Source organism: Ailuropoda melanoleuca, chromosome 13 (genome assembly GCF_002007445.2).
Source record: "Ailuropoda melanoleuca isolate Jingjing chromosome 13, ASM200744v2, whole genome shotgun sequence".
NCBI lineage: Eukaryota > Metazoa > Chordata > Mammalia > Carnivora > Ursidae > Ailuropoda > Ailuropoda melanoleuca.
The window spans coordinates 4,697,413-4,715,810 of NC_048230.1; the positions used below are offsets into that span (position 1 = coordinate 4,697,413).

An 18,398-nucleotide genomic window follows, 5' to 3' on the forward strand; every position below is an offset into this window, starting at 1 on the left:
TCAGCCAAGTGTGGGTAATCCTAGGCACTCACTGAGGCCCGTATGGGAAAGTAAACATGCAGATGAGGAAGTCCAGGCGCGTTGCACACCTCAAAAAGCTTACTCCCTGGGCATGGGCTGGGCTTTGGAGCCGGATTAACATTCTGACAAGCACATATTTTGTGCTGGGAACAAGCACTGTGGTCTTAGAAGTCTTCACTACAGCCGGCTGAGATGGGTTCTTTTAGGATGGTGATAAAAGTGATTTTGTTTGCCTGTTGTATTAAACGCAGTCACGTAGGTAAAGCGCTGAGCAGTGTCTGCCACATGACAGCTATCATTAGATCAAGAAAGACCTACCTCGGCGGAAACACTGTCGGGTGGGGTATGGCTGGATCAGGGACTCCAGGGTTTTAGAATGTTCAGAGCCCGCACCTCCCCCATTTAGCCACCAGACGGCAGCGGCAGGCAGCTGCGTCCCGCACAAAGCCTGATGCAGCTCCTCTGTCGTCCACCAGAGGGCGATCCGGTAGGGGAGAGTGGCAAGCAGCAGCCTGACTGGCCCTGCGCCTTCACAGCTGGCCCCAGCCTTCCAGGGCCCTAACCATCCCAGATAAGTCAGGCTGGAACCAAGTTAATAAATACAATTCAGGATTTATTAAAAACCAGGGCTCCCCTGCCGTGTCCTCCTGGCACTAAGTAAATAAATAACCAGAAGGGGCACAGCTGGGGAAAGGGGAAGAGAAATCAGATCTCAAGACAGATTCTTTTAACTACCCCTCATTTTCCCAACTCCCCCCCCCCCCACTATGGCTCTTGGGACGTAGCACCAGCAGGCACCTCAGTCCCGGGTAGAGTGTGGCCGGCACCAAGGCAGGTCTTTCTTCCCGCCCAGGAGAGGAGACAGACCCTGGGATCACTTGTTCCCAAGCCCTTGATGACCCCAAGACCTGTTCCCACCCAGAGGCCAGGGCTGAAGCACCAATAGGAGGCACCTGAGGGTGGTAGGGAAGGTGGGAGGGAGAACAGGGGAACAGAACCCAGGCAGCAGAAGAGGCTGAAAGGGGGTCCGGCCCCCTCTCCGGGTTCAGCCAGTTACTGACTGGGGTCATATTCCACCCTCCCTTTCTCCGGGAGCCCCGTCTGCACTCAGCTGAGGATCTTTCGGGGCAATTCAACAGAGGCACGGATGAAGACGGCATCATCCCGCACGTAGTTTCGCTTGCGGATATCCTGGTGGGAGATGAACTTGGGATAACCAAAGCCCAGAGAGCTCTCATCCAGGGAGCCCCGCCAAGTGCCCGGTTTTTGGAAATTCTTCCAGTTTGGGTCGGGGTGAAAGGTCTCAGTGACGTGCTGTGGCTTGGCCAGCCCAGGGTCGCTCTGATCCAGCAGGGAGAAGGTGACACGGCGGGCGAACGGCCACTCAAGGAGATTGTCAAAGGCACCTGGCAGCACGCGGATGTAGAGCGAGAGGTGTGTGCCCTCCCCACTGCCGTTGCCATTGAGGAACGCAGACACCTGCAGCTTGTAGCCATACTTGTGCGTGTAGAAGGCCGGGCTGAAGCACTCGAGGTTGGGCTTGGCTTTGGCTTCCTGAAGCCGCCGTCCGTAGCTGCCGATCTTCCAGATGAGCACGCCATCGCTGCCCACCGACAGCTCCTCCAGCTCCCGCCGCAGCTCCTGCAGCTCCTGCCGCTGCCGGCTCACCAGGGCGCACATCATGGCCAGGTGTGGCTTCACGCTCTCCTCCACGTGCCGTGCCATCGCCAGCTTAGGGCACTGTCGGCAAAACCCCGGGTCGGGGGAGGAAGGGAGGACGGTTCTCAGTAGGCACAGGCCCAGGGGAGGGTGGGGGGGGCGGGGACAGGGCTGCAGGTCCCCAGGGGAAGACAGAGGACACTTAGGCCGGCGGTGGCCAGCAGAGAGAAGGAGCGAAGGCTTCAGAGCAGCACAGTAGGGACCACCAAGGGCCTGTCTGCATCTGAGGCTTCAAGGACCAAGAAGGGGACAGAAAGCGGAGGGGCGGCTCACCCTGTGCTTGCAGCCGGAGTCTTTGAAGGGACACAGCACCAGGGCCGTGCTGCAGCTCTCCTTCAGATGGCCAGGCAGGTCCTCCCGAGCCACCGTGCCCACGCCACACTGGTTGGGGCAGGGCACAGGCAACCTCGGGCACTGGTACTGGTGGCTCTAGGGCCGCAGAGGCAGAGACATGGCGGTCAGCAGCCCAGCTCCCCGCTCCCCGCCCCGCGCCCGCCGCTTGGGAAGGGCCTCACCTGGATGGTGTCGAAGACGAACTCCTTGGCGCAGTAGGTGCAAGGCTGGGTGCGTTTGGGGCACTCGGAGGTGGCGTGCTGGGCCAGCAGGCGCCGCATCATGCGGGCCCCGCACTTGTTCTCGCAGTACACGCTCTCCTGGGGGCACACGCCCTCATGGCTCTGCGGAGATGCCCAAGAGGCCGAGGTGAGGGCTCCCCGGGCTGGTGGGCGCCCCGCTCTCCCGCGCCCCTCAGCCAGGCCCCCGCTCACCTCAAAGGCCTCCCCACTGAAGTCACAACCGCAGAACTCGCACTTGAGGCGCCGCTTGGGGCAGTCGTGCTGCAGGTGGGCAGGCAGGTCCCTGCGGCTCAGCTTGGTGGAGCAGCGGTTGGGGCAGGGGATGACATTGAAGCTGCACGTATTCAGGTGGCTCTGGTGGGAAAGGAGGCAGTGAGTGCCTGCCAGGAAAGGGGTCGTCCCCCTCCCTGCGCAGGAGAAACTCACCTGCAGGTGGCGGAGTGGCCCGCTCCAGCGGCAGCCCTCCTCGCTGTGGATGCAGCGGATAGCCAGGCCCAAGACCTGCACCTCCAGCTCGGGGTCCGGGTAGATCTGGGTGGATGCGGAGGAACCGGGCAGGGTCAGAGCCTGCTACAGTCCCCAGTTACCGCCCCCCCACCCCCGACAGCCTAGCTTGACCGTAGGGGCAGTAACAGGTAGGGGCAGTAACAGGCTCTCCTGAGCTGTATTCCCGTGCCCAGGGATGAAAGGCCCAGCAAGGGGTTATCTGCGGCAAAGATACCAGGGTCCCCAACATGCCTGCGCGTGACACTCCCTTTGGAGTGGCAACCAATCAGCCTGCTCAGTTCCAGGCAGCCCCCACATCCTCTGCTTCCTTCCTCCTAGTAGAGGGGTCCTGGCCGTCAGCCACAGGTCTGGCTTGCCACCCGAAGGGGAGGGGAGCACTTCTTTTGGGCACAGAGCAGCTCTGTGCACCCCCACAGGCCGGGCATTGTGCCTGCCCTCCAGGGCAAACACTGGCCTCATTTGCAAACTGGCCCAGTGGGAGGGAAGAGGCCACCTTTGTGGGGGCACATGATTTCACAGTACTGAGTTGACATTGGCCCTGAGCCGACTGGCTGCCAGCAGCTCCAGCCTCCACCAAGGGCAAAAGCCTGTAACCTGGGCCTCTGCCTGGCACTGTGGACTCACCTTGGCATAGTCCAAAGGAAGTTGGTCCTCAGGGCATTTGAAGACTCCTTCACTGTGAAGGGAGAGGGGACAGGGTCAGGCTCCAGCTTTGGGAAGGGAGAACCCAGGCCCCACTCACCCCCTCAACCAGGGTACCCTCTCTCCCCCTCACTAGACCTGTTGTCAGCCAGACCCCAGAAGATCCCAGCTCTTGTCCTAGGGAGAGGGGCTCTGGGCCCAGTGGAGGCAGACTGCTGCCTCAGACAGCATTTGGCCAACAGGTGGCAGCTGGTACCCCTCCCCCCAGGAGGGCAGCTGAACTGGAAAAGGAACAGGACACCTGCCCGCCACCGCCATTAGTTTTCACTGGCTGGGGGGATGGGACGGGGGGGCAGCAATGGGCTGAGATTAAGTGGCAGGGCTCCCCAGCCCCCATTAGGGTTCATGTCCAAGAACCCAGGGCAAAGGTCAGTTAGGGGCCACTTTATCCCATCCCTACCCTCCTCCCATGAGGGTGTGTCTTCTAAAGCAAAGTGGAGAGGCTCACCCTAAGGCACTGTTTACAATCCTATCCAGTCCTAACCACCTGCCCCTGGGAAGGGGCTGCATACCCCCATCTTGCACATGAAAGAACTGAGACTCACAGGGAAAGCAGCACCTGGATGTCTGATTCCACAGCTCACATAGCTTCCACTACACCGTACACACAGGAGAGAGGCTGGGGCAAGAAACCCCTCCAGACCAGCTCAGCCAAGGCTGGTCACTGTAGGGCAGGCTCTGAAAGCTTTCTCACCTTGCACCAATCCCCACTTCCTGACCCTGGCCAGGACCAGTCACACACACCTGCCATGGCCTAGGCAGGGCGAGGGCTCACCCAGTAGGGCTGAAGGCCCTCAGGCATGGCATTCCTGGCAGCTTTGAGTCAGGCAGGTGGGAGGCAGAAATCGAGGAGGAAGCGGAAGCCACATGGCAGCCCTGTCCCTGATGGTACTTTGTAGGACCTGGGCAGTTCTTGCCCCAGGTGCCCGAAAGATTTCTAGCACCTACCTCCCCTGACCCCACTACCACCACTGGCCAGGGCACCAATGCCAAGAACAATACATGCCCAGGCACTGAAGAGGTGTGCCCATACCCACAGGGCAACCAGCCTTCTTAGGCCAACCTGAGTAATAGCCCTGGCAGGCATGGGGAAAGAGGGGTGGGCCATGGGGGAGGGGTCTGCTTGGCTGCTTCAGGAATGTGCTGATTTAATGGTTTGGGAGACAGGGAGGGGACTAAAGCAAGTCCCCAGGCTTCAGGCAGAAGATTAGCCAGAGCGGCTTGGGGCCCAGCCAAGACAAAGGTTCCGCCAGGGCTATGGACCCTTGCTTGTAGGGTAGGGAATGGTGGTGAGGGACAGAGCCTGTTCAACCACTTCTTTCCTTCGGGGGGGCCTCAGCTGCACAGCTCAGGGGCTGGGGGAGGGGGGAAACAGGGGCCGAGACTGCTCCAGGCTGTGCAATGGAGGCCCAGGCCCAGGGGAGAAAACAGGATGGGGGGAGGGGGCTGTGGGAGAGGAAGAGGGGATTTCCGGGAGGGGGAGGGGCAGAAGCTGGGGAGAGGGGCAGAGGAGGTGGAGGGAAACAGCCTGACGGCCCCCTCCCCGCTCCCTCCGAGGCCGTAAGGGTGGGTCAGCTGGGAGTGGGGGCAGGGGCTCAGCTGGCCTCATCTGGAAACCAGAGGGCCGGGGAAGGGCACCGCACAAGACAATGGGACTGTGTGTCTGTAGGGGAGTATGTGTGCACACTGAGGGGAGGAGGGCGGAGAGAGGAGGGTGAAGGAAAAGGAGGAGGGGGCAGCAGCAGCTCTCGCAGGAGCATATGTGAAGGCAGGAGCCGGCCCAGGCTGTGGGGAACTGAAAACAAAGGGCCTGCTGAGATTTCCGCCAGCGAGAGGCTGCGGAGGGCTGAGAGAGGGAGGGGGGAGCACGATAGGTAGGAGCCCCAGAAGTGCTCCTTGCCTGGGCCCCTAGCTCCCCTCAGCAAACAGCCTCCAGACAGGCGGCAGTGGCTGAGCCGGCTTTCCCCCGTGCTCTTGGGGCACAACCGCCCCAGGAGTGGGGGCTCCCACATCTCGCCTCCCCACACCCGGGCCTGACCAGCTCCCAGCGAAGGAGTTTAGACCGAGGACGCCGCAGAGCGCCTAGAACTCAACACATGTCTCAGAGCCAAGGGGTCACCTACATCCCTGGTTCAGTAACACCCAGAGTGCGACCCCCTCCCTCACGATTTACGGACCATCCTTGGTACTCAAGATCCCCAGGGGCGAGGAGGGACACCCGAGGGGCTTCACTGCTTCAGGGGCGATCTGTCGTGTCAGAGTCCTCCCTCTGTTGTGTGACCAAAAGCAGCCCGGCTTAAATCCCAATTAACCCTTTAAGTAATTGTGTGACCGTGGGCAAGTCGCAGGCTTTCTTTGTATCTCTTGTTGCACCATCTGTAAAATGGGAGAACAATAGCTGCCGTTCTCGGATTGTTCTTAGGATCAGAAGGGGTGAGATGGGCGAAAACTCCAGGAACTTAAGGTACTGGGCGGGACAGAGGGTTCTGGCCTCCTGTTCCCGTACGGATTCAAAGTTCAAGAATGAGGCTGCTCCTGCTTTCAGGTGAGGGGGAGGGCCTGCCACGGGTCAGGAAGGGCGTCTTCGTCCGCCTTCTCCCCGCCGGCAGGCACGGAATTCTTCCCAAGGGCCCCTGGACCCTTCGGATTACTGCGTGGGGTCCTCCCTCGGGGCCTGACGTCACCGCCGCCCCGTGACGTCACGGTGGGCGCCCCTGAGGTCACCAAGCCAAGGCGCAGACAAAGGCCGGGCGCGTCTCCGGCCTGGGCCCCTCTCCACGCGCCGTCCCCCATCGCCACGGCCACGGCCGTTCCCCTCTCCCCCCGGCCCGCACCTGAGGAACTCCTGCAGGCAGGTGTCGCAGAAGCGGTGGCCGCAGGTAGAAACCTGCACCGGCTCGCGCATGGGCTTTCCGCACAGCGGGCACAGCAGCCGCCGCTTGGGCTTCTCCAGGAACTTGTAGTCGAAGCCGGGCATGGCGGGCGGCGGGCACGGGCAAGCGGGGCCGGGCACGCGGCGGCCCCACAGCCCGCGCCGGCCGACTGGCGGCCGCGGCCTGCGCCCAGCCCCCGAGCCCGCGAGCCCGCCCGCCGGAAGAGGGGGTGGAGCCGCGCCCGCGCGGTCCTAGCGCCCACCGCATCCAGCTCCCACCCACCTCGTGGGCTCTCGGCTTCGGGGTCGGCGGGCTGCCAGCCTGGCGCCCTCCACTGAGCGCTGGCTCCTCGCTTCCTTTCGGAAGAGAGATCGTGGCTCGACTTCTCCCCGGGGCGGAGGGCCCCGGCGGCCGGGCTGGGCCGCGCCACAAAGGTTCGCTTCTCCAGAGTCAACAGCTCGGTCTCGGGGGGCCATGTGTCGCCCCGGGGCCCGGGACTCCAGCTTGCAGGTGCTAGGCAGCCGAAGCCTGGCAACCAGATCTGGGGAGCTCGGCTGGCGCGGGGAAGGCGAGCTGGGCGCTGGGCCAGAAGAACCTCGGCCCCAGCCTCGGGCTGCGCCCACATTCCTCCCTGGACCGCGGCCCTGCCCAGCTCTGGGGTGTCGGGCCGCCACCCCCACCCCTGAAGAGACCACATTCTAGGCAGGCAGCTGATGTTTTTATTGGCGCGATTTCCCAGTCATCTGGAAAACTGGTCTGGCCCAGCTAGCTACCCTTTCTCCCAACGTGCTTGGGAGGAATGGCTGGGGTGAGGGGCAAACTTCAGCAGGGACCCCCCCTCTGCAGTACACCCTTTGGTGCCGTTGCAGATGCACCCCCAGTCCGCTCAGAAGTTGCGCAATGAATCTATGCCTCAGGATCTCTCAGGATCTCGGAGTGGGGGTGGGTGGGTGGGGAGGCTCCCTGTCCCAGGCAATGCAGAAGCTAGTTGGCCAGAATGGCCAGTCCAGGCAGGACGGGGCTTGCCCTGCTCCAAAGCACTGAGCTGCTCTCCCAGGGGGCACTGGTGACTTATTTTCCAACTGGGCTGGCATAAGGGGCAGGGTCTGGGTGGAGTCACAGCCGCCTCCAGCTTTTTTCTGCCAAGACTCTGGAGACCACTCTGCTTGGGAAGGTTGGGTCTGGTTTCCGACTCTAGCCAGGCGGGACCCTGGGGACCCCGACTTAAGAGGGGTGGGGAGAGAAAAGAAAGATGTTGGGGGAATAGGGTGGGTTGAGGTTTACGGATCTAGGGCCATAGGACAGTGGGCGCGTCACTTGTTCTTATACCACACTGAGGACCAGCCAGGGGGCTGGTGGGAACAGCATTGCTGCGGGCATCTGCAGTTTTCAAGCGGGTTCCGAGGAGAAGCAATATCAGGGTGGTCGGGAGGTGTTTCTAGGTGCCTCAGGGTGGAATCGGCTCATCTGTAACTGCTGGAAGGTACAAACAAGAAACCCCTGCAGCCACCCAGAGGGCAGCGCCTCCAGCGAGGGGCACCCACCTCCACTCCCACTCCCACCCTGGGCCCTGGACTCTGGACCCGGACAGGTCAGAAGCAGAGGTTCTAACTAAACCGTCCTGGGGGGTAGGAGAAAGAATGCCTCTGGGCCCTGGGAAGCCCCTCCGTGAGGCCCAAGAAGCAGACTCCCTTGCCCTCCCCAGGCAAGAAGCTGTCTTAGCCTGCAGCTTCTGCTTTCATTTTTCTGGGGGCTTAAGCTGCTTTTAGTGATTTGGGCTGTGACCACTGGGGGGGTGGGAGTATGGGCAGAGACCCGCTGGATTAACCCTTGTGGAGGTGAGGTGGGAAGAGTTATAACTCACGGCGAACAGCCAGGAGAGTGTTTCCATGGCAGCAGGACACCGAAGTCACTGTGTAGGGGTGTGTCTCATCCAGCTGCACTGGCCGAGGTAGTCCAGCATCCTCATCCCTTCTTCCTAGTCGACCCCGGGCCCCTTTGCCCCAAGAGTACACTTCGCCTTCTGCCAAAGAGAATCGCAAGGAGGGAAATAGGGGGACACAGCTTAGCAAGCAGCCACCCTCCTGGATGCCATCCTGGCCCCAGATGGAGGTTCGGCAGCCCTGAACAGGATACCCCCCACTGCCCACGGGCCTGCCAACACCCCTATCTGCCCCCATAGTGCCCACTAATCGATCACCTGCCCCGATGGCTACAGTGAAGGCATCTCCACAGGCCACCATCACTATCTTCATGTTCTGCAAACCTTGGACTTGACAAGGTGCCCTGCTGACCCGGCGGGCATTGGTGCCCAACTGCCCATGCTGATTGCTGCCGAAAGTGTAGCAGTCGCCAGAGGCTGTAGGGGAGGAAAGAGGAGAGGAAGGAAAGGGGTGCCTCGGCTGAGATCCTGAGGAGGTCAGGAGAGTCCACCTGGGGCCGCCTGGGCCCAGGTCCTACTCACCAGTCACGGCAGCTGAGTGAGCAGTGCCCAGGTCCACGCTGAGCAGGGGCTCCTGGTCAAGGGGCGCAGAACCTAGTGGTGTGAAGCTCAGGGCCTCCTCCACCTGCTGGTGGGGGGCAGACTCCTCCCGCAGGGAGAGGTGGTCCAGGCCCAGCTTGTTGAACCTGAAGGTGGAGCCAGAAGCCAAGCCTGACTGATGGTTTGCATAGACCCCCCTGACCCCACCAGTCTAGGCAAGAGCTGGTCCCCAGGGGACAGATCCCACCCTGGCTTGAACCCAGCAGCACTCTCAGCCCCACCCTCAGTTTGGACCCTGGGTGGAAGGTAGGCAACGACAGATGGAGCATTAGCAGCCGGGGGGAGGGGAGGGGCAGGCTAGTTAGTATTCACCTGTTACTTCCACAGGCCAGGGCTCCGCCAGGGACAGTGAGGATCATTGAGGAGTCAATGCCACATACCACCCGCTGGGCTTCCTGTCCTGGGGGCATGGACACCTGCTGGGGGCAGCTGTGGGACTCCCTGGTGCCCAGGCCCAGCCGGCCTACAAGGAGAAACCAGGATGGGGCTAGTTTGGGTTTCAGGGTTGGTGATGCCGGGATGAGGAGCCGCCGCGGAGAGGAGGTAACCCTGTGAGTGCAGGCTGTGCCCTCAGCCTGCACTGCCTAACCTTGGGCCCTCTGTGGTTGAAATCCTACTCCTCCTTAAGGCCCTGTTCAGATGCCAACGCTATCTCCTCCAGGGATGTCCCATGCCATTCCTTGGGTTCCCACATCTCTGGACCTTGGGGGTAGCCCTGATGCTCTCTGTCCTTTATTGTAGGGAGATGTCATCCCCCCCCCCACTAGAATGAGTCTGCCAGGAGGACAGAAACCCCATGTGAGTCCTCTCTAGTTTCAAATGCCCAGCATGACATCTGACCGAGAGAGGGCCACCATAAGTACTGCCGGATGAAAGAGATCGCTCGTGACGTCATAAGCACCTGAAGGAAGGGACTCTTGTGTTCCTCTTGTCTGTGCACCCACCACAGGGAGGGGCTCATACTAGATGTCTAGTAAAGCTTCGCTGAATGAAGAAACGAATGGAATCGGAAGAGCAAAGAGAAGGGGCCATGGGGTGGAAGGAGGGTATAAGGAGGAACAAGTCCCAGTGAGGGTGCTGTGGGGGATGGAGCCCAGAGGCTGGAACAGGGTGGAGGCCTTACCACTGTCTCCGCGGCCCCAGGCAAAGAGTTCTCGCTCAGTAGACAGGGCCAGCACGTGGGATGCCCCACAGGCCACCTGCACCATCTCATAGCCCAGCAGGGCCTCCACAATGGTGGGCTAGAGAGAGAGGGGAAGCAAGAGCGACTAGGCAAGGGGGCTGGGCTAGCTTCCTGGCTTCAGCATCCCATGGAGGGATGAAGTTGAAGGCAGGAAATTCTCACGAGACAGCTGTGTCTTTCACACACACACACACTGTAAGCACTGGAGAAACCTGGTCTTACTGTAACTTCCCCTGGTGTTGCCAGAACAGGTGCAGCCCGGGAGCTAGAGGGGCCTGTGGCTGCTGGGGATCCCCGGCCCCCAACTTGAGTGTCAGCTGTCAGATGTGCGCTCCTTGCCATTTCCCCACTTCCTCCTCCCCAAGGTACCTGCAGCACCCACCTGGCTGAGGTCATTGAGGCTGCCATGGCCTAGGCACCCATTGCTGCCACTGCCAAAAGTCATGATGATACCTCGGTCTGCAGGGCAGGGGTGGTGAGGAAAGAGAAGGGAGAGAGGTTGGGCTGTTTCTTCCAGAGAGGCCAGTCCACAGGTTGGAGGGAGCAAAAAGTTGGAAGCGAAGGCTGGAAGAATGGGACAGGAGGCAGAAAAAGACAGGCAGGGTGTCTCTTTGTGTGAGCTTGGTCAAGTGACAGTCTCTGAGCTTTAGATCTGAGCTTTCCAGATCCGTCACTGAGCCTCCCTCAGATGAGGGTAATATACAGTAACTACCTGGCCAGGCCTAGTGTGAAGGGTAAAGGGGATTGTGTAAGTAAAGCACCTCTCTCTCTAAAGATAATAAATACATCTTAAGGAAAAATGAAGCACCCGGCGCAGGATAACGATAACGAGTAGAGAGAAGCATTCATGAGTGAGCAAATGACAACCAACGAGGGAAGTCGCTCTGGGGGGCCCTTCTCAGACTCTGTGGGATGCCCCAAGATAGTCCCCTGCCGGACTCACCCGTCAGGCAGGCTGTGAAGAGGTCCCCACAGGCCACGTGCTTGATAGTCACGCCCGACTGGCCCTCCAGGAAACGGGAGACGAACTGGGGCTGCTGCTGCTCCACCGCCCCGGGCAGGAGGGCGCCCCCTCCGGCGCCTAGGGGCGGGGCCTGCGGGCCGGGAGAGCGGGTGGGCGGCGCCTGAGCCTCCGCTCCTGCCCCGCCCCTGCCCCTCCAGCCCCCCTCCCCCAGCCTGCTCACCTCCCACAGGATGAGGCGCCCGGAGCGCGTGACGCCCGCCTTCTGCGTGCGTCCGGCTGCCACCTGGACCACTTCTGTGTTGAGCATCGGCAGCCGCAGCGGGGCGCTGAGCCCGCCGCCCCACGCGTACACGGACGACAGCGGTGGCGGAATGGCCGGCCGTGGGGGTCCGCGGGGTATGCCTGCGGGACAGCGCATCAGGCCTATTGAACTGGTGGCCATGGCTTGGCGTCAGGGCGCACTGGCGGTCGGCCCCGACTTACCCCTGCAGCGGGCGCCCATGGTCCTGCTCCCTGTGCTGCCGCCGGGGGCCATGGGTGGCCCGGGGACCAGGGACTTCTCTGCCCTGTGGGTCACAGGGGGCGCTTCAGGACACGGTCCATTCCTGGCACCCCCACACGCAGGAATGGAGGACTTGCCCTGAGCTCAGTCTGCCCCAGGTTTATTGTGCTCCCGCCGGGTGCCCCCTGCTGCCCAGAGCGTCCTCCCCCACTCCCTGCACAGGCCTCCTCATGCGGACACTGCCCAGGTCGGTGTGCAGGTTGAGGAGGGCGCGGATGCAGAGGGGCTGTGCCATGATGTGGCTGAGCGGGGGCCGCTGGGAGGGCTCCAGGCTGAGCAGACTGAGCACGAGCTGGCGCAGCTCCGGGCTGTACCGGTCAGAGATGGGCGCAAAGGTGCCGCTCATGATTTTCAGCACCAGCGCTGGCAGGTTCTGTGAAAGCACCGAGAGCGAGGTTGGCCAGAGCCTGGGTCAGGCTCGTGGGTGGCAGCATCTCCCGCCTCCAGGCCTAATGGGGTGGTCAGAGCCCCGCACTGAGAACTTGCGGTCTGACGAGGGGACCTCCAGTGAGAGGAACTCCTGATGGCGGAGCTGCAGCTATGTCCTCAGAAACCCTAGGTGGTGGAGAGAACCCAAGTCTTGCCCTCAGAAGGGTCCCTAATCTGGGGCGCCTGGGTGAGCAGTAGTTAAGCGTCTGCCTTCGGCTCAGGGTGTGATCCCGGAGTCCCGGGATTGAGCCACACATCAGGCTGGGAGCCTGCTTCTTCCTCTCCCACTCCCCCTGCCTGTGTTCCCTCCTCGCTGGCTGTCTCTCTCTCTCTTTCAAATAAATAAATAATTTTAAAAATCTTAAAAAAAAAAAAAAGAAGAAGGGTCCCTAATCTGGTGGGAGAGCCCTGCCCTCAGGAGTCCTCAGTTTAATGGGACCCAGGCCCTACCTTCAGGAAACCATACCCCGAGGGCAGCCACAGCCCTTCCCTGAGGTAGTCTACCACTGTGATGAGGGAAACAACTCAGCCAAAAGGGAAGAAACACAGAAGTGGCTGGAGCCAAGGACTTCCAGGGGAGGGAGATAGAGATTACCCAATTGTCTCTTTGGGGGTATAACTCACCGCAGCTTCAAAGGCCCTCTTGAGACTGGCCAGCTCATAGAGGACACAGCCCAGGGCCCAGATGTCACTCTTCTGGTTGTAAGGCTTGCCCTCACACAGTTCCGGGGAGATGTAGCATGGGGTGCCCACCACCTGCAGGAGGGAAGTAGATATTATCATAGTTCGGGGCAGGGAAGCCTCTGTCAAGGCCCGCAGGAGACTGCGTCTTCCTGCAGGACCACCCAGCGGGGGCTAAGGGGCCAAGGTCTTGGGGAGGGAGGGGGTTAGGATGTAGACTGAGTCTTGGCCCTCAAAACCTCCATCACCCTTGAGGTCCCCTCTGTGCCCAGGCACCGTGTAGGCCTTGCTCTTGCTACTAAGAATCTTGGAGATGCCGAAGTCACCAATCTTGACAACCATGCGGTGCTTGTCCAGAAGGATGTTTTGAGTCTTGAGGTCCCGGTGCAGGATGAGGTGGGTATGCACGTGGTGCAGCGCGAGCAGGATCTGCACAAAGAAGTGCAGGATGGTCTCCTCCTCCAGCAGGGAGTTACAGCGCTTTTGGATGAACTCGGCCAGGGTACCACCTGTGGCCGCAAGGAACTAGTTAAGATCTAGGCTTTTCCCTGCCTGGGACTCTCCTTTTAAGAAACTGACAGCCCAGACAGGGCAAGGTCCTGCCAGCCTCACACAACTGGGGTCACAACTCTATACCTCTGACCCTCAGTCAAACCCATTCTGAGGAGGGAAGCCGGCTGATCTGTGACTGCCTGACCAAAGGGGAGAAGCCCTTGGAGCCAGGCCAGTACAAGGAGGCTGGCCCACCTGGTGCGTATTCCATGGCGATCATGAGGGCCTTGTCTTCCAGGAAGTTCTCATAGTACTCAATGACATTGGGGTGGTTGAGTAGCTTGAGGACCTGGCACTCATTTTGGGCTGCCTGCCGCTCTTCTTTGGTCATCTGCTCCACTGGGATCTGCTTGATGATCACCAGCTTCTGGTCAGCCTTGCGCAGGCACAGATGCACAATCCTGGGGACACAGAGCACAGGGGTGGGTCCCAGCTGAGCCTCCAGCCACACATCACGCAGGGCAGACCTAGTCACTGGATGTTCCTTAGGAGAGGGGGATGGGCACAGAGACTAAGAGGTCATCTAACTAAATGCATAGAACACTGAGTTCAAGAACAGGGAGAACTGACCGCAGACACTGTGTGGGACCTTGGGCAGGTCATTTAACCTGAGGCTCAATTTCACCACAGGCACGGTGAAGTTAGTCTTGATCTTCCTAAGTTCCCATAGACTTTGGAGTTAACTCCTGGGTTCAAATCCTGACTCTTCCTCTTACTACTTATCAGGTTTGGGATTGTATGACATTTTCATCTGGAAAACAGACTCAATTTCCCTGGGTTGTTGAGAGGATCAAATAAGAAAATGCATGTAGGGGCGCCTGGGTAGCGCAGTCGTTAAGCGTCTGCCTTCGGCTCAGGGCGTGATCCCGGCGTTCCGGGATCGAGTCCCGCATCGGGCTCCCTCGGCTGGGAGCCTGCTTCTTCCTCTCCCACTCCTCTGCTGTGTTCCCTCTCTCGCTGACTGTCTCTATCTCTGTCAAATAAATAAATAAAATCTTTAAAAAAAAAAAAAGAAAATGCATGTAAAGCACTGAGCACGGTGCTTGGCACATCAAAAATGCTCTATGAGTGGAAACCCTTCATACTGTTATTTTCTTCCAACTCTGGTCAGTGGCCATAAAAGCAGGGTTCTTGTTCTCCTTCGCAACTATATTCCCAGAGCAGAGCCCAGTATTTAGCACATAGTAGGAGCTCAATGAGTATCTGCTGAATGAATGGACTGTAAGATGATCATCTAAGGATCAAATTTATATTTCTTTTTTTTTTTAAGATTTTATTTATTTATTTGACAGAGATAGAGACAGCCAGTGAGAGAGGGAACACAAACAGGGGGAGTGGGAGAGGAAGAAGCAGGCTTCCAGCAGAGGAGCCTGATGTGGGGCTCGATCCCAGAACGACGGGATCACGCCCTGAGCCGAAGCCAGACGCTTAATGACTGAGCCTCCCAGGCGCCCCTAAATTTATATTTCCAATTCAGACCTCTCCTCTGAGCCCCAGACTCACAAATCCAACTACCTGTTTTGCATTTCTACCTGAATGGCTTGCAAGCATCCTAAATTTTAATAAATTCAAAATAAAACTTTTGATTTCTGCGCCCAAACCCTTTCCTTCCTCTGTCTCTTCCATCTCAGTAACTGACACCACCATTAAAGTCAGACACCTGAAAATCATGCCAAAGTCTTTCCTCCATTTCACACTAACATATCAGTAAATCCTGTTTTCCACCTCCAAAATATTATGAACTCATCCATTTCTGACTTTTGCTATAACCCTTGGCCAAATCATTATTTCTTTTTTTTCCCAAGATTTTATTTATTTATTTGACAGAGATAGAGACAGTCAGCGAGAGAGGGAACATAAGCAGGGGGAGTGGGAGAGGAAGAAGCAGGCTCCCAGCGGAGGAGCCTGATGTGGGGCTCCATCCGACTGCCGGGATCACACCCTGAGCCGAAGGCAGACGCTTAATGACTGAGCCACCCAGGCGCCCCCAAATCATTATTTCTTGTCTAAAATACTAGCCTTTAAAATGGTGCTTTTCACTTCTGTCATCCTCAAATCTAAGTTCCACACAGCGGCCAGAGTGAACATTTTAAAAACGCAAATCATATCAAGACTATACATTCTGCTTAAACCCCTTCCGTTTTACACTTCAAATAAATCCAATCTATTTACCTCAGCCTATTAGGCCATCATCTGTCCTCTGTGACAATCACATTTTATACCATTCATCATATATATTTATGTGTACCATTCTTTACCTTGCCCACTACATTCCAACTTCACCAGTCTTTTTCTCAGTTTCTTAAATACTCTGAATTCTTTCCCGCGTAAGGACATGCTGCTTCCTCTGCCTGAAAAGCTCTGCCTTCCCCTTCAGATTACTGGTTTTCATTCCTCAAGTCTCGGCTTTAAACTTCACCTCTCAGAGAAATTCTCCTTGACCCCCCCAAAAAAGTACTCCCTGGTGTATGCCACGCTCGCAGCTTGTTAAAACTGCTTTAATATCTTGTTTACTGTATTATTTTACTACAGTCTGTAAGCTCCGAGTGGGAAAAGACCACGCCTATTTTGGTCTTTACTGTACAGTCGGCGCCGAGAGCCTGACGGGTATAGTTGGCGCTCAGTATTTGTTGAATGAATGAATCAGGAATCAAAGAACAGAACTCGGCGGGGGCGCAAAGGCTTGTCGGGGGCGTGACCTCGTTAGAGGCGGAGTCTCCCAGCTGGGACCGGGACCGGAAGCCTGGGCGGGGCTTGCCAAGGGGGCGCTCACGCCTCGGGGCGGGGCTAACCGGCCAGCGAATTCGCGGTCAGAGTTGGGCCTCACTTTCCCTCTCCCCGACCAATTTCCTTCCCCAGATCCCTGGCTCACCCGAAGGCACCTCTCCCCACCACTCGGATCCGCTCGTACTTCTCCATCTCATTTCTCAGTCACATTTCCGGAACCCCCCCACACGCAGACGCGGCGCGTGCGCGGACCCGCCCACTCTAAAGCCACGCCCCCTACACTCCCAGTTAATCGCGGGGCGGAGCAAGTGAGATGGGTGTGGGTTTGAGGTTTGTATATGTGTTGCGCTGTTTACACAGTCCTTGCAGCTCCCGCGCAAAGTTGCTTTTTCAGGATCCCAAGAAATGGGGTTTTATACCATTTCTTGGCGCTTTTGGCGGCTAGGACAGCCATTCCCTACACATATGTCCGCATCCGACCCTCGCAAAGCTTCCTTAGACCGGAGGGGTGCCCTGCACAACCAGTGAGGGTGGAAAGCGAGGACCGACCTCTCTCAGCCCACTTCTTTGCCCACTAGTGACTCCATTTCGGAAGGAGAGAGCAGATTTTCATTGGCACGCAAATGATAAACTACCAAAACTGTACCAAGAGCGTCAGCACTCTCGGTCTGTGGGGCAGGGAGCAGGGTTAGTTTCATGTTTGTCTAGGGAGGGACCGGGGAAACCCCGAGCTGTGCATACTGATTCACCTAGGGAGGAGGAGACTCCAGGCTGTCCCAACAAGTGAGCACCGCGCTCGTCAGAACTTTCATCACACCCCTGCACACACACAACTTTGCCACAGATAATCCGCCTTCAACGCTCAACTATAGGGAGAATCTCCTTGGGGGGGGGAAGATGAGAGGGAAGTGGACCACTATCTGAAAGCATCAGAGAGAGGAGGAAGGAGAGCTGTTTGACCCATGTGGGTTCCAGGCTTCTGCCTAAACGTAGGGGCCTGGTTAGTAAGATTGTCTAGGATCTTGACCGAAGTGAGTTTAATTCCTGTTGTCTCCCTGTGCCTCCTCCTCTGTGCGAGCTCCTTAAAAGCTCAGTTAAGGAGCAAGAGGGTGGTGATTAGCTAATAGACAGCGTCCCTATTTCTGAGTAAGTGAGGAATATGAGGAAAGGAGTGTTTATGTTCTGTTCCGCCCCACCCCTCAAAAGGTACTCAAACCTGCCCACGTGAAAGACACCTCTAGAGGGGCCCCACGAGGGGTCCTTGGTTGCTGGTTCAGGCTGCTGTTGGCTGATGAACAAAGCTGCCCTGTGAGCAAACGGAAACTCCGAGGGGAAAAGCCGTTCAACCCGGGACACTCGTGCTCTCACTTAGAAACCAATCGGGCCGTGGTTGACCCAGGAGCCCCACAGGGGTTAATATGTAACCCTGGAGCCATCAAGGGAGACAGAGCAAGCACCCAAACCTCTTGGTCCCTGGGTCTCCAGCGCCTAAGGCTTCTAGCTTTCCCTCCCTCTTGAAGCATCTTTTCCCTAGCCCCGCCCCTCCTCCGACTACTCCCTTCTTCTCCTTTACCACCGCCCCCAGCCTCGGGTTCTCAGTCTTTCCTCTGTTCGCACCTCGTTTGTTTGGAGGCGGGAGGGGATCCCGCGTCAAGGTGGGGATAGGCTGACACCTAGTGACCACGAGCTGCAACTGCTCCAGGCCGCTGTCCTGAAGAGTAAGGGTCACCCCAGCAGCCCGGGCAAATCGGCGGTCTTCCTCGTGCCAGCCTCCAAGGAGCCAGGAGAAGAGCTGGAACTGTCTGAGGAAGGATTGTGACAGCCGCTCGGCCCCAGGAGCCCAAGAGCGGGCCGGGAAGAAGGGTGATGGATTAGTCGACCCTTTCTAGGCACCGAGTCGATGCGGGGCGCCGTAGAGACTGATAAACATGCCGGTCTCTGCCCTGAAGAGATCCAGTGGCCGAACAGGGTATGGGCGGAGACCATTATCGAGGCGGGGTCGAACCCCTCCCCAGCACCAGGGCTTAAAGGACGGGGGTGTGTGACGGGCCCTGCCCCGCTCTGCTCAGAAAGGAATTGAGGGCGGAGAAAGAGTTCTCTTAGTACCCGCCGCGGCGGGGGAGCCGGTCGCCCCGGGGAAAGTGGGGACGCGGGTTAATGAGGCCAAGCGAGCGAGGCGGGACTCCGTCGGCGGTCGGGAGGCGCCAGCGAGGGGTGCAGCGGCGTCGGCGCCCCCTGGACAGCCCCTTTTCGCCCGAAGTCCCCGGGGGCCAGGCGGGGCCCGGAGGCCACCGGGAAATGGGGCCCGGGCCCTCGGTGCCGCGGAGGCGCCGGAGGGGCGGGGGCAGGCGGCCGGGGCCG

General features: G+C 58.8%; 2 protein-coding genes across 7 annotated transcripts; both read right to left on the reverse strand.

Moving 5' to 3' along the window:
- Nucleotides 1–613: 613 nt before the first annotated feature.
- On the reverse strand, nt 614–6,554 carry TRAF4 (TNF receptor associated factor 4). Its single transcript, XM_002912316.4, has 7 exons — nt 6,359–6,554; nt 3,447–3,498; nt 2,742–2,846; nt 2,508–2,669; nt 2,256–2,417; nt 2,014–2,169; nt 614–1,761 (listed from the first exon to the last, which is right to left on the reverse strand). The coding sequence occupies exons 1-7, from the start codon at nt 6,499–6,501 to the stop codon at nt 1,129–1,131; spliced, it is 1,413 nt and encodes a 470-aa protein (XP_002912362.2). The 5' UTR covers nt 6,502–6,554; the 3' UTR covers nt 614–1,128.
- Nucleotides 6,555–7,102: 548 nt separating this feature from the next.
- NEK8 (NIMA related kinase 8) lies at nt 7,103–16,293 on the reverse strand. Of its 6 annotated transcripts, none has more exons than XM_034641018.1 (15): nt 16,183–16,293; nt 13,506–13,711; nt 13,035–13,267; nt 12,702–12,833; nt 11,813–12,021; nt 11,570–11,652; nt 11,307–11,488; nt 11,066–11,216; nt 10,505–10,581; nt 10,063–10,180; nt 9,252–9,402; nt 8,862–9,025; nt 8,598–8,756; nt 8,262–8,420; nt 7,103–7,873 (listed from the first exon to the last, which is right to left on the reverse strand). In XM_034641018.1, the coding sequence occupies exons 1-15, from the start codon at nt 16,227–16,229 to the stop codon at nt 7,845–7,847; spliced, it is 2,100 nt and encodes a 699-aa protein (XP_034496909.1). In that variant the 5' UTR covers nt 16,230–16,293; the 3' UTR covers nt 7,103–7,844. The 6 variants fall into 6 exon arrangements, with proteins under 6 accessions (XP_034496909.1, XP_034496908.1, XP_034496907.1 ...); XM_034641017.1 differs by having other exon boundaries at nt 7,103–7,870; nt 10,505–10,686; XM_034641016.1 differs by having other exon boundaries at nt 10,505–10,686.
- Nucleotides 16,294–18,398: the final 2,105 nt, after the last annotated feature.

Coding starts and splice junctions, on each gene's coding strand:
- NEK8 (XM_034641016.1), bottom strand. CDS start 16,229: ATGGAGAAGTACGAGCGGATCCGAGTGGTGGGGAGAGGTGCCTTCGG. Junction 9,403..10,062: donor CTGGGGCCGCGGAGACAGTG/GTAAGGCCTCCA, acceptor TTCTCCTTGTAG/GCCGGCTGGGCCTGGGCACC. Junction 7,874..8,261: donor CACTCTCCTGGCTGTTCGCC/GTGAGTTATAAC, acceptor TGTACCTTCCAG/CAGTTACAGATGAGCCGATT.
- TRAF4 (XM_002912316.4), bottom strand. CDS start 6,501: ATGCCCGGCTTCGACTACAAGTTCCTGGAGAAGCCCAAGCGGCGGCTG. Junction 2,670..2,741: donor GGCCACTCCGCCACCTGCAG/GTGAGTTTCTCC, acceptor CTTTCCCACCAG/AGCCACCTGAATACGTGCAG. Junction 2,170..2,255: donor TCGTCTTCGACACCATCCAG/GTGAGGCCCTTC, acceptor CTGCGGCCCTAG/AGCCACCAGTACCAGTGCCC.